Source organism: Verruconis gallopava (assembly GCF_000836295.1).
Source record: "Verruconis gallopava strain CBS 43764 unplaced genomic scaffold supercont1.12, whole genome shotgun sequence".
Lineage (NCBI taxonomy): Eukaryota > Fungi > Ascomycota > Dothideomycetes > Venturiales > Sympoventuriaceae > Verruconis > Verruconis gallopava.
Window position 1 is genome coordinate 380,103 of NW_015622148.1, and position 12,044 is coordinate 392,146.

The window sequence follows — 12,044 nt, forward strand, 5'->3', positions numbered from 1 at the left end:
ACATGGTTTGCTTTTAGATGCTTTAGAGGTAAGTACTGTGTTTAAAGGAGTATATTATGACAGATGACCGCGGATGATGGCGTTGATATCACAAGGCATTAAGCAAGCTTCCGCAAACATTGCTCCTGTAAGTTAATGCTAAAATAACGATGATTGATGCATTGAATATTATAGGGTGAGTTAAGCTAGTATTTTTCTAGACCGAATATTTCATGAATAAATTGAAAGACACATCTAGTTCTACCGTAGCAGCAGCACAAGTGTTCCCTCCCGCCCAAACTATTAAGGACAAATGAGTTTCGCCCGAACAAGACTCTACAGATGCACACGTCGCCTTCAATCCGGAGACGTGTGTGATTCAAGCTTCAAAAGCTGGTTGGGCCAGAAAATTGAGATTGAAATGCGCAAAACCGTGATATAAAACGGAGGAAACCTAGTCCAATCTCAATAGCTGTGTTCGCACCGTACTCTGGTACAGATGTGTCGAAATCGATGGAGGAGACACATAGTCACTTTGCTCTACTAGTTCTAACGGCCAATGCGGTTGCAAAGAATGGATCCGTCATGGTCCGCTATTACCTACACAATCACTACACTCTCTATCCAAGAAGGTGACCCAAGAGCTGTTGCAGATTTCAACATCGCAGAATACATGCGTGAGAGACTGGGGCTTAAACGAAGCCTGATCAAATCCGGTAAATTAACCCAGATATAGAACATGATGCTAACCTGATTGAAACCCAACATACAACTATTCTTTATTTATAGTAATAACTGCTCAGTCTAACTAAAGCTTATAAACCTCGTAGTTTGTGGTCTTCTGTTTTTATCTGAGCGAAGAGGTCCCTCTGTTTCGAATGAGCGCCTTCTAGGTGGGTCTGACGTTTGTCTTGCCGCTCCATGACTTGCTATAACAGTATCAATTTTCTCGATAGTGGCGTCTTCGCTGCCTTTCTCCGTGTCTGAGAGCGCTCCAACCGGACGTGGGGATGACCCGGCATGCACCGTGGCAGCTTGTGTCGGATCAAGATTTGGTCTGGCAGTTTCTTCAGATCCCATTGAGCCCCAATTGACGCCGCTTGCGCCATTTTTCCCGCTGATCTCAAGACCATCCCCGAAACACTGTTGGCTAGATCGGAGTCGTACTTGCGCAATGTCGGTTAGCTGATTTAAGATTCGAAATTCCATCTTCAGTTTGACCGAATACACAAAGCCCTTGTACAGAACTTGGATTTCATAGTGTCCGATAAACTCGACAATAAGTAACGTGACATCAAGAGCAATGATGACAATGTTAATCCACAAAAGGTGTCGTAAGATTCGTTGGCTCGACTTCGTACGCATCTTTTGCTCGAAGCTCGCTTGACTTGTCGACGTCGAACCACTACTGTTCGTTGTTTGATTGTTGAAGAAATCTGGCTTGATCATCTTCACAACCTCATAACCATATATGCAAGAAATGGTGACCTCTTGCACAAAGTACAGGCAGAGTTGAAGCCGCTCCCACACCCCGTAAGGGACGTTGTATGGGTCAGGATTTGGGCTGGATGCACCAAATACAAATACTGTCGTTGGCACATTGCTGATGAACCAGTTTGCGATGATCATCCAGAGAACGGCACGCTGGACTTTTCGGCGTCGGCATATAAGGTGAAGTCTGGAGTATAAGACGACTGACTGCCCGGTCACCATCATCTGCCAGCCAATGTCGATCATGCTGATAGCAAGCATGACTAGAGGGTAGCCTTGGATGACACCAAAGAACTTGAAGAGTAAGCCAATTGTGTAGGGAAGAATGCCAAATGTTGAAACAGTTAGCGACCAGAAGTAGAGGCCTTTCCATGACTTGAAGCGGAACGCGATGTACACGAATAGCTCAATCATGTTGAAAAGGGCGATTCCAGCAAATGTGAACAAGACTCGCTCAATCGTCTTTGACGTCTGCAAAGTAGTGTTTTGCATGCCATAGCTAGCTCGGCGATGGTTTCTATGCGCAGATTCTCGATAATCCCACGCCATTGTTGTTCTTCTCTCTCAAAAAACATTTGTTCATCATCGAAAGGAAGTTGCGATTGATTGTTCGGTACGGAAGACAGAACCAGCGACAGCTCTCATAGTTAGATCCAGCAGTCGGCCGCACAAAAATGTCCGCGAGGATCTCAACGGTCGCCAGCCGGCAATTACAGGTCATTTTCGAGGAGATAAGCGAACAAGCAAAGCCTGGACTCAAGGAAAAATGGAATGATCTGCGAACCAAAGACGAAGATTAGACATGACCAATCGCGGCGCATGCTTTGGCGAAGGTCTTGGTTGCTGACGTTGTTTTGAGGTGCCGAAACCAAGGTGAAAACGCTACCACCAAGTTGAGGTTCCTGCATGGCGAGAATGCAAGAGTAGGGAAGAACCCATTGGCATATTCGGACAAGAAAATAGACAAGTCGATTTCACCAGCAAGCAGTCTACCAGCTGTTGAACATGGAATTCGCTGGCCACTTCCGTCCTTGGAGTCAACGTACATGTACTTGCTGGAGCGGGTGCTTTATTGGTGGTTCGACCATTCCGAGCTTTGAGCTTCAAGCTGCAAGCTGCCAGCTGCTGGCTGCCGGCTACCAGCCGGGCTTGCTCTCTGCCGCCGTCCCATGGCGCGGAGTATTTTACGCATCTCGATGCTTTGGGTGCAGGATCGACTAATTTTGACAAATATCCCCAGCTTGAAACGACGCAGCGAGTTGCACAGCAGCTTCGGGGGGTCAGCATTGAACAGCGCTCTCGCACTGCTTCTCATCCGAGATCGCGATCAACTCTCAGTTAATGGAGTCTTAAAAATATTTCTTCTGCGTTGTCGTCTGGCTCAGACGGTGCAGTAGACCCTTCACATCGCTAGTATCAGGGGTTTCCCTCCCTTCATAGGGTCCTCGGGCTTTTGTTGTCTGGCTTTTCCTCTTGGCCCAAGGCACTAATCTGCAGCCAATTCTCGTATTTGAGGCAACAAAGGGCTAGCGACCTCTTGACATCGCGATGAATGCCATCAAGCCTACGTTATAGGCTTTTGTATGTCTCTCATACTCAACTCGCACCAATGATTGCATGATTTTGATGCAGAATTCAGTAACGTGGCTGTGGTTGCCTGGTGATCTATGTGGTATAAATCAAACCTATGTGTTTAATTGAAAACAGGTCCAACTACTTGCCAAAAAAGAAAGTGAACGAATATTCAACAGAATGCCAGCCAATCTCAAAGTTCAGCCATCTTTGTGGTTCGGAGGCAATGGTCAGCAAGTTTATCATCATGGGCTAGTATTTACTGATATTTGAAACAGCGAAGGAAGCGGCTGATTTCTATACCGCCATCTTCCCAAACTCATCTATCAATCATATAGAGTATTACACTTCAGTCGGTCAGGATAAACACCGGATGCCAGAGGGTTCTGTGATGCTCATTCGATTCGAACTTGATGGTGCTCCTTTCACTGCCATTAATGGGCCACCTATGTTCAGTTTCAATCAGGCAGTTAGCTTCATAATCGACTGCGAGGACAGTGCCGAGGTTGATCATTACTGGACCCAGTTGGGGGAAGGCGGGGAGCCAGGACCCTGTGGTTGGATGAAGGACAAATTTGGGCTCAGCTGGCAAGTAGTTCCAAAGCAACTTGGTGAGTGGATGAAGTCCGGCACTGCAAAGCAAAAAGCTGCTATGAGTGAGACTATGATGAAGATGCAGAAGCTCGATGTAGAAGGACTTAAAAATGCGTACGACGAAGCTATCTAAATTGATTCATTTTTGGTCTGTTGCAACTCTTCGCCTACGAACAGAAGTACAGCAGATACAAACGAACGTTGATAATGGATAACTCAGGATTGATTTTTACACAATTCTTGAAGGAAAACAGTCTCCAAGATCCTGCTCTGCGCCGAACGAGGTGACTCGTATCCATGCCCTAGACTAAGTTCGTAATGAGTAGACTCATTTTCGTGTTTCGTCAAAAGATACGGAGTACGAATACGAGAAATTGATGAAGGTGAATGCAGTACAAAATCAATACCCTATCCGTTTTGTTTCACATGTCAACAACGCTTCTCTTCGCGGATCATTCAATAATGAGTTTACAAGTTGCGTCACGTGTCTCATCTTATCTCGCTTTAGGTTCTCACACTTTTATACTTCCCTGTCAACATAATCTCGGACACCATGTTGTGGGATACCACGTAGCAGGACGGCCACACGGCCAGCCGGTTTTCTATTTTCAAGGATCGCCAAGCTCTCTCTTGAAGTCGACAATCTGCATGAAGCCTGCGAAAAGCTGAACATCTGTATAATAGGAGTAGATCGACCAGGGATAGGGCTATCGACTTTTCGCCCACGTTTCACGCTTCTTGACTGGCCGAGCACCATACAGTCATTGGCTGGCCATCTTGGCTTCCAAGAATACCGTGTCGTCGGCTGTAGTGGTGGAGGACCCTTTGCCCTGGCGTGCGCTCGCGAAATCCCCAAAAGTGAGTTAAAGGGTACAGGTATTATCTCAGGGTTGGCTCCTCCAGAGGCGCCGTTGAAAGGTCTCAGCTGGGAAAGGTGGATTGGCTTTTGCATCAACAAATGGCTGCCGCACTGGCTCCTTTATGGCATCTATGAGCATGGACTTGCAAAACACGCACGCGATCCAAGTCAACACCGGTGGAGGAAGATTGTGCGCGAGGGTATAGTTGAGCGAATGAGCGCGGAAGATCAAGCTCTCATGAGCGAACATGATGTTGAAAGGATGATATTAGAGATTAGGGATTCTTGTTACGGTGGCTCTGATGGCAATATTCTCGACGTTAAATTGATCCTGGGGAGGTGGTCTTTTGATCTTAAGAGCATAGATGCGAAAGTGAAGTTGTGGAATGGAACGTCGGACAAAGACACTCCTATTGCGATGGCAAGATGGATGGCGAGCCGATTACCAAATGCAGAGCTCACGCTGTATCCTGACGAAACGCACTTTTCCCTGTCGCATACCAGGAGCGAGGAAATACTCAAGGACTTTATCAGCGCCTAGTGCGGTATCATGCAGGAGGCGTGAGGTCTTTCTCCACTCATTTGCATTGATGACCGAGTCCTGAATTCAATTTTCAATTCTCGATCAATCCTTCTCAAGGTGAAGAGCGCTCACGTTCAATACTTGGCTTCTTGTTCCACGCAATCGCTAACGGCGGGGAAGCGCAGTGCGTAGAAAGTGGTCTCCGTCCTCTCAGGAGCAAAACAAAAAGTGCATACAAAGAGACTAACAAGACTTTTCTTCAAAGATTCAAGTCATGGGATTGTTGAAATCGAGATGCTTTCTCCTTATGTGCAATAGGATAGCAACCTCGGGAATTGTTGCAGCGCCGTCCGCGGGAGATCGGCAAAATCTCGAACAGTCTCGCCACTAGAACCTTGCTTTCTACTTTCCCTATATCACGCCGGCTACTGTTGTAAGATGCTATTTTCGGTACCAGCTGAAAGATTCTACCGTCTCGCCGTTGGTTTGCAGGACAACGAATTTCCAAACCAGCATTACATTTGTTGGTCCAATCATAGCAGCGACTATCTGCATGGTTTAAGCGACTTGGAAGTTTAGAGAACTCGACTTCGTCTGAGTTGGCTTAAGATCAACTAAATGGATAGAAGTAAACTGCATTTGCATAGAACTAAAACGCCTCTCTCCCCTCGCAGCTATTTTATAGAATAACTTTACAGAGCCATTGACCTGCGTGATAATCTGATTCAAGGTTTTTCTTTTCCTTCGAACTCGACAATCCAGCCCAGAGCCTTTGGATTCAGCCGCAGAACCGATGGGGATAAAGTGCCAAGCCACCAGCACCAAGCCATCTCCATCGCTTCCATAAGGAGATGGACTCTAGTCTCATACAGGAAGAGTCTTTCGCATGGTAGCGTGACCCCCTGGAACAAAGTTTGACTTATCATAGACTTTGTGACAGTTTTCAGTGATCTAGCCGATATCTACCCCAATCGCAAAGCGTCGCAAGGTTCATATGGATCAAGGCTAGACTGTTCTAAGCCTCAAGCAGTCCAAGCTAGGTCGTCGGCTGAGCCGAAGCCACCTAGATGGACTTTCTGAAGATGTCCATCTGCGCAATAGCTGACGCGGATGTTCAAAAGATGGGGTTTCGCCTCTCGTCTCGCATTTACGCTTTCGCGTGAGATCCTTTTCGTTTTTCTCTTTCTGACATTATTTCGTTCAGCATGGGTCACGATATCCTGGTCGATATGCCTCCCGAGAACGAGAAGAGTGCTCGAGTCCAGATCTCACCTGTGAGCCCAGGAGCGGAAGACACCAAGATGCATATCGGACGGAGAAGAACAGACCCTCTTAAGTCTACATCAAGAGAAGTTGGATATGACGGGGAGCAAAACACTCTCAATACACTTGGGAAAATGTATACGCGGATTCGAGACTTTAACGTCATCACGCGCAACATCATCTACATTGTACCAGTTGCGATCTTGCTCGCTATCCCGCTTGTTATTTTTGCAACAGCTGCAAAAGAAGCACGGGCCGGAGGTGTTAGATTGCTTGGACTCTTCATCTGGATTCAAGTGTAAGTGCAACAATATAAGTCTAAGCAGCCTTGATTTCAAGGCTGGATAGGTAGTTCTGTGCAGTATGTGTCGAGATCGCTAACTCTGCTCTGCTCATAGAATGTGGTGGTCCTTCTGGCTCACCAAGGCGATCGCTCAGACAATGCCATTCATATTCCAGTTCCTGGTTGGCTTCGTTAGCTCGGGGACACGAAAATATCGACTATTGATCAAGGCAATGGAAATTCCAATTGCTTTTATGCTTTGGACCATAGTTAGCTACTTTACCGTACCTCTGATCACTGTCTTTGACCAGGAGAAACACAACAGGGTACAATGGGTCAGGACATTCCAGCGGTTCCTGCTGGCTTCCGTGGCTGTCGCTGCGCTTTTCGTAGCACAGAAGCTGATTGTCCAGCTCATCACCGTCAACTATCACCGGAGGCAGTTCAATGCACGAGTTAACGACTCTAAGCTAAAGGTTAGAATGCTCGATGGCCTGCTTGAGGCGTCTCTTAAGATGTTTCCGCTCAACACACATCCATTTGAAAGGGAAGATTTTGAAATCATGACTGGTATTGATGCCGCCCAACAAGAAATATCAAGCACCAAAGTTGTTGGAGGACTAGCTATGTACACGGAGCTGCTCCAATCGACTGTTGGCAACATAACAAGTGAGATTACGGGAGCACGTTCAAAACAAAGCAGTGTTATCCACAATCTGGTCGTTGAGGCACTTGAATCGAAGAGATCATCTAGAGCACTTGGTGCACGCCTATGGCAATCTTTTGTCATGGAGGGCAAAGATGCTTTATTCAGATCGGATGTTGAGGAGATTCTTGGAGAAGCTCGAAAAGAGGAAGCTAACGAAATCTTCAACCTCCTCGACCAGGACAACAACGGGGATGTGAGCTTAGATGAAATGGTCATGGCTACTTTAGAGATAAGTCGCGAACGAAAGGCCATCGCAGCGAGCATGCATGATGTTGGTCAAGCAGTCAGGGTCCTGGATCGGTTTTTGTTCCTGGTTGCACTTATTTTGCTTGGAATCGTTTACGGTGAGAGAACTGCGATTTATGCTTTGCCATTATGCTGACTGATTCCAGCTGCTTTCTTTTCCGAATCTTTTGCCAAGTACATGTTTACAATTGGGACTCAGCTTGCGGCAATCTCTTTCGCGATAGCCACTACGGTACAGGAATTTCTCGGCTCCTGTATCTTCGTTTTTGTGAAACATCCTTACGATGTTGGTGACATGGTTGTGATCAATGATGTACGAATGATCGTCGAACATATTTCTCTACTCTATAGCACTTTCAAGCGCGTCGATAACAGTCGCATGATCCAGATCCCGAACATTATCAACAACAACAATTGGATAGACAACGTAACTCGCAGCAAGCAGATGAAGGAGCAGATCGATATTAGCGTCAACGCTGAAACTAGCTTTGCGGACATTGAAGTTTTCAAAATGGAGCTTGCTACTTTCTTAGCGCTTGATGAGAACAAGAGAGATTTTCACAACGATGTTGAATTACAAATCACCCAATGCAAGGATTTGAAGCAGATCGACATGACCATCGGAGTCTCTCATAAGGTATGCTTTGTTAAATCCATAAAATACGGATAATGCTAAGTCAAATATTGTAGTCTAACTGGGCCAACGAAGAACTCCGCCTTACGCGCCGCAACAAGCTCATGACCGCCATCCTATCTTGCCTTCGCTGCGTGCCAATCTATCCTGTGGGCTCTGACAAACCATTGGCTATCCATAGACCGACCAAAGAAATTGTCGAAGCTGCCCGCGAGGCTGTGATCGCTGATCAAGAAGCTCTCAAGGTTCTGAAGGAAACCTTGATTGAATCTGATCAAGACGAGAGCACCGAAATAGGTGTGAGTAGTTCTGTTAATACGCTCGGTTTAAACGTGCAAGTTGCAGAGAGCAGAAGGCATAGCAGAGCAAGCATGGAATCCAGGAGAAGCGCGTCAAACACAAGACACAATATAGGTGTCAGGCGCGCAGGTCAAGCACCTGATGGACTGGAGTGAAATAACCATCAAAAATTTCGACCTCACTCATAATGCTACCGTTGGCTACGACGACGCTCCGCAGGACTATGCATTGGCATGTAAATATCTTGATAACGAACAAAAAAACTAAGCATTTACGTCCCTAATGTCTTTATGTTCATCAGAACAAGCAGGTCCGACTTTTATTCAGCACATGAAACGCGTCAGTTAAGGTGCAATCCGCAGTCGCCGTTATATAAAAGCAACCACAGATCCATCACTAGGATCATTCATAGTGAGACTTCACAGAACAGGCATTCCCAGCTTTGCTGATAATCGCGGACATTCGGCCGTGAGAAAAATAAAAGATTAACTAATTATCGTGCGTCAGTGTTGATTGCACATTGCGGTGGAGCTTAGCGTTACTTAAAAAGCATTCTGTACATGGGTGAAGATAAGGTCGCAGATCTTTGCTGCTATCGGGCAAGAAGCCCTTTGCCAGAACCCGCAACATAAGCAGACATCGCGGAAGGTTGATCGGATGTCCGTCTGCCTTATAAAGATGCCGTTCAAAGATGATTTCATTTTCTCCTTTCGAAGCCAATCGCTTTGCGACTTTCTACTTGCCCATCTTTTGTCTACCTTTACGGCATCTTGAAAACCAGGTCCAGGCGCGATCTGACGTGCTGTTTCTTGCAATATGGAGCAATCTTCGAATTCGATCGAGCCAAAAGACAAGGATACCTTCGACCAAGATACGTCGGAAGATGCTCTGCTTGAGGCATTGGGCTATCACGCCGAGTTCAAACGATCATTTGGGCTTCTTGGGATGATTGGATTTTCTTTCAGCATCGTAACTTGCTGGACGGCGCTGTCCGGCGTACTTATTATTGGTGTTGAGTCTGGTGGACCTCCTGTGATGATATGGAGTTGGCTAGGTATCTGCGCAGTTACACTTGCTGTTGCATATTCCCTTGCCGAAATGTAGGTCCGCACAATTTAACCTTTTTTTAACCACGAGGGTGAAAGAGAGTCATTCCGTGTTCATCAAGCATGAGAATGGAAGCCCCGTCCGTAGCCGGATTGAAGAGCATATTTTAGAGCTCGTTCTGAATTAGGTTATAGGTGCAGCGCGTATCCAGTGGCGGGAGGCCAGTACAGTTGGGTCGCCGTGTTGGCACCAAAGCGCATCGCACGCGGCATGAGTTACATTAGCGGCTGGTTCATGTTAATTGGGATTCTCGCGATGGGTATGTTGAGGCCATGATGATGTTTTCCCATGCTGAGTAACTCTAGGCGCGACGAATAACTTTATCGGGGCCAACTTCATCCTTGGTATGGCCAATCTTGCCAATCCTGATTATGTTATTGAACGTAAGTAATTTGTTAGTTATCCTAGATCAAATTCTTCCAGACTTAGTGCATTAGGTTGGCACACGGTACTTGTCACCTATCTAATTGCTTTCCTTGCAATGACCTCAAATATATTCCTCACAAAGTTCCTGGATCGTCTCTCGCGATTCATCCTAGTCTGGAACATAGTATCTTTCTTCGTTGTCATCATTACAATTCTTGCCTGTAATGACAACAAGCAATCTGCATCATTTGTGTTCAGCGACTTTCAAAACTTCACTGGCTTTAGTTCATCATACACAGCCATTCTCGGAATCGTTCAAAGCGCATTTGGCATGTGCTGTTACGATGCTCCGAGCCATATGGTCGAAGAAATGAAACAGGCGCGAAAATCCGCTCCACGCGCAATCGTGATGTCAGTTTACCTTGGTGCGATCACAGGATTTTGCTTCTTGGTCGCTGTATGCTTCTGCATTGGAGATCTGGAATCGACCGCTACATCTTCTACTGGTGTTCCTTTGATTCAAATATTCTACGATTCAACAGGATCAGTAAGGGGAGCATGCGCGTTAACGAGCCTGATAACTGTCATAGTTCTGGTATGCGCCAACAGCTTGATGGCTGAAGGTGGCCGCGCCGTTTTTGCATTTGCCCGTGACCATGGCCTTCCATTCTCCAACATCTGGAGCACGGTTGAGAGGAAGAAAAAAGTTCCTGTCTTTGCTCTTATGCTCACAACCACGGTGCAAATTGCTTTTAATAGCATCTACTTCGGGAATTTGACTGGGTTCAATACAGGTTGGTTTTTAACGTCGTGTTGCCCACTTCTAGGCTGTCTGTTAACGCGGAAGCAAGTTATCACTGTCGCTACCTTCGGGTTTTGTAAGTTGCTAGGCTATTTAACAAGGATGATCTGACCAATATTTTAGATATATCATACGCGATGCCATTGCTCGCCAGGTTGCTCTCACGCGTCACTAACCCGAGCGATCCATCTCATTCAGCTGGACTAGGTGGACCATATAGTCTTGGTCGCTGGGGAATTCCACTTAATCTCCTTGGCTTTGTCTTTTTAGTTTTCAACGGAACGATTTTCAATTTTCCAACAATTAAACCAGTAAATAGCGACACAATGAACTATACGCCCGCAGCAATTGGTGTTATCATGCTTATTAGCATCATAACCTGGGTTACCACAGGCCACAGATATTTCACAGGACCAGAAGCAGGGAATGTGATAAGACTTGTACAAGGCGTCGAAGGGGAAAATGCAAATGCATCAGCTGTGGAAGGAGAGAAAAATAAGGAACATGGCTCCTAACTGTTGAAATACCATTATTTTAATTGAATTACGGGACTAACGCATTGAAACGAAGATTTTGTGCTCTAACTCTAGGTAGTTCTTGCTTTTCTTTTTTTATCACAGCCGGGAATTCTTTGTGCTTATGGCGGCATTTTTGCTTATACTGAAGCATCCGCAAAACCCTTCCAGAAAACGTTATGTCCATTGGATTTACATAATAGCACAATTGGATTTGTAGTTGTACGGGTTAGCTGCAGAAGAGCTATTTGTCCAGGGGTTGTATGACCTGGTGAACACACCGTTCTGATACAGCGATACCTTCTCTATGCTCAAAATCCACGCAGTGTTATGATTATTTTCCATTATATTACAACTTTTAGCAAGATGGATCCAACCAAAGAAACAATATATTCTAGCTCAAGGAGATATATACGCCTAACTCAGCTGGAATATATTTTCCTATTGAACTAGAATATGTAACACCATCAACTATCAAGGGGAGTCTTCCGTCAGTCGAAGTTGTCTTGCGACAGCCTGTGTCTTTCAACCCTCGAATTTTGTTTATCGAGTACTTCCGAAGCAATATTAGAGCCTCGCGCTGGGCTGGACAGCCCTTTCTAGACAATAATTTTCTTTGACTATCCTAGGGCTTGAATAGTTTGCTTTTCAGTCAATGGAGAACTTAAGTATCTGTGGCAGCTTACAGTTCAAGACGTGTTCTTCATGTAGCTTCAGGAGGAAGTTCAGATGAGTCTCAGAAATTCTCAATTAAACAGTAGTATCTTAATATTAGGGCTTAGTGATTGGATGACATTGTAG

General features: G+C 45.7%; 4 protein-coding genes across 4 annotated transcripts; 3 read left to right on the forward strand and 1 right to left on the reverse strand.

Moving 5' to 3' along the window:
• Nucleotides 1-740: 740 nt before the first annotated feature.
• On the reverse strand, nt 741-2,523 carry PV09_04343 (uncharacterized protein). Its single transcript, XM_016357672.1, has one exon. The coding sequence runs from the start codon at nt 2,017-2,019 to the stop codon at nt 784-786; it is 1,236 nt and encodes a 411-aa protein (XP_016214464.1). The 5' UTR covers nt 2,020-2,523; the 3' UTR covers nt 741-783.
• A 699-nt stretch (nt 2,524-3,222) lies between these two features.
• Nucleotides 3,223-5,036, forward strand: PV09_04344 (uncharacterized protein; the record flags this gene model as incomplete). Its single annotated transcript, XM_016357673.1, has 3 exons — nt 3,223-3,271; nt 3,321-3,750; nt 4,214-5,036. 3 exons carry the CDS (start codon nt 3,223-3,225, stop codon nt 5,034-5,036), a joined length of 1,302 nt encoding a protein of 433 aa, XP_016214465.1.
• Nucleotides 5,037-6,176: 1,140 nt separating this feature from the next.
• Nucleotides 6,177-8,728, forward strand: PV09_04345 (uncharacterized protein). Its single transcript, XM_016357674.1, has 4 exons — nt 6,177-6,579; nt 6,680-7,617; nt 7,666-8,156; nt 8,210-8,728. The coding sequence occupies exons 1-4, from the start codon at nt 6,224-6,226 to the stop codon at nt 8,606-8,608; spliced, it is 2,184 nt and encodes a 727-aa protein (XP_016214466.1). The 5' UTR covers nt 6,177-6,223; the 3' UTR covers nt 8,609-8,728.
• A 529-nt stretch (nt 8,729-9,257) lies between these two features.
• Nucleotides 9,258-11,243, forward strand: PV09_04346 (uncharacterized protein; the record flags this gene model as incomplete). The annotated part of the gene is made up of 6 exons (XM_016357675.1): nt 9,258-9,553; nt 9,695-9,819; nt 9,866-9,943; nt 9,998-10,720; nt 10,778-10,804; nt 10,852-11,243. Exons 1-6 carry the CDS (start codon nt 9,270-9,272, stop codon nt 11,241-11,243), a joined length of 1,629 nt encoding a protein of 542 aa, XP_016214467.1. The 5' UTR covers nt 9,258-9,269.
• Between the last annotated feature and the right edge of the window lie 801 nt (nt 11,244-12,044).

Bases quoted from the DNA above. Each gene is read 5' to 3' on its own strand.
- PV09_04343 (XM_016357672.1), bottom strand. From the start codon at position 2,019: ATGGCGTGGGATTATCGAGAATCTGCGCATAGAAACCATCGCCGAGCT.
- PV09_04345 (XM_016357674.1), top strand. From the start codon at position 6,224: ATGGGTCACGATATCCTGGTCGATATGCCTCCCGAGAACGAGAAGAGT. The intron at 6,580-6,679 runs GTAAGTGCAACA...CTCTGCTCATAG, and splicing joins CTCTTCATCTGGATTCAAGT to AATGTGGTGGTCCTTCTGGC. The intron at 8,157-8,209 runs GTATGCTTTGTT...CAAATATTGTAG, and splicing joins CCATCGGAGTCTCTCATAAG to TCTAACTGGGCCAACGAAGA.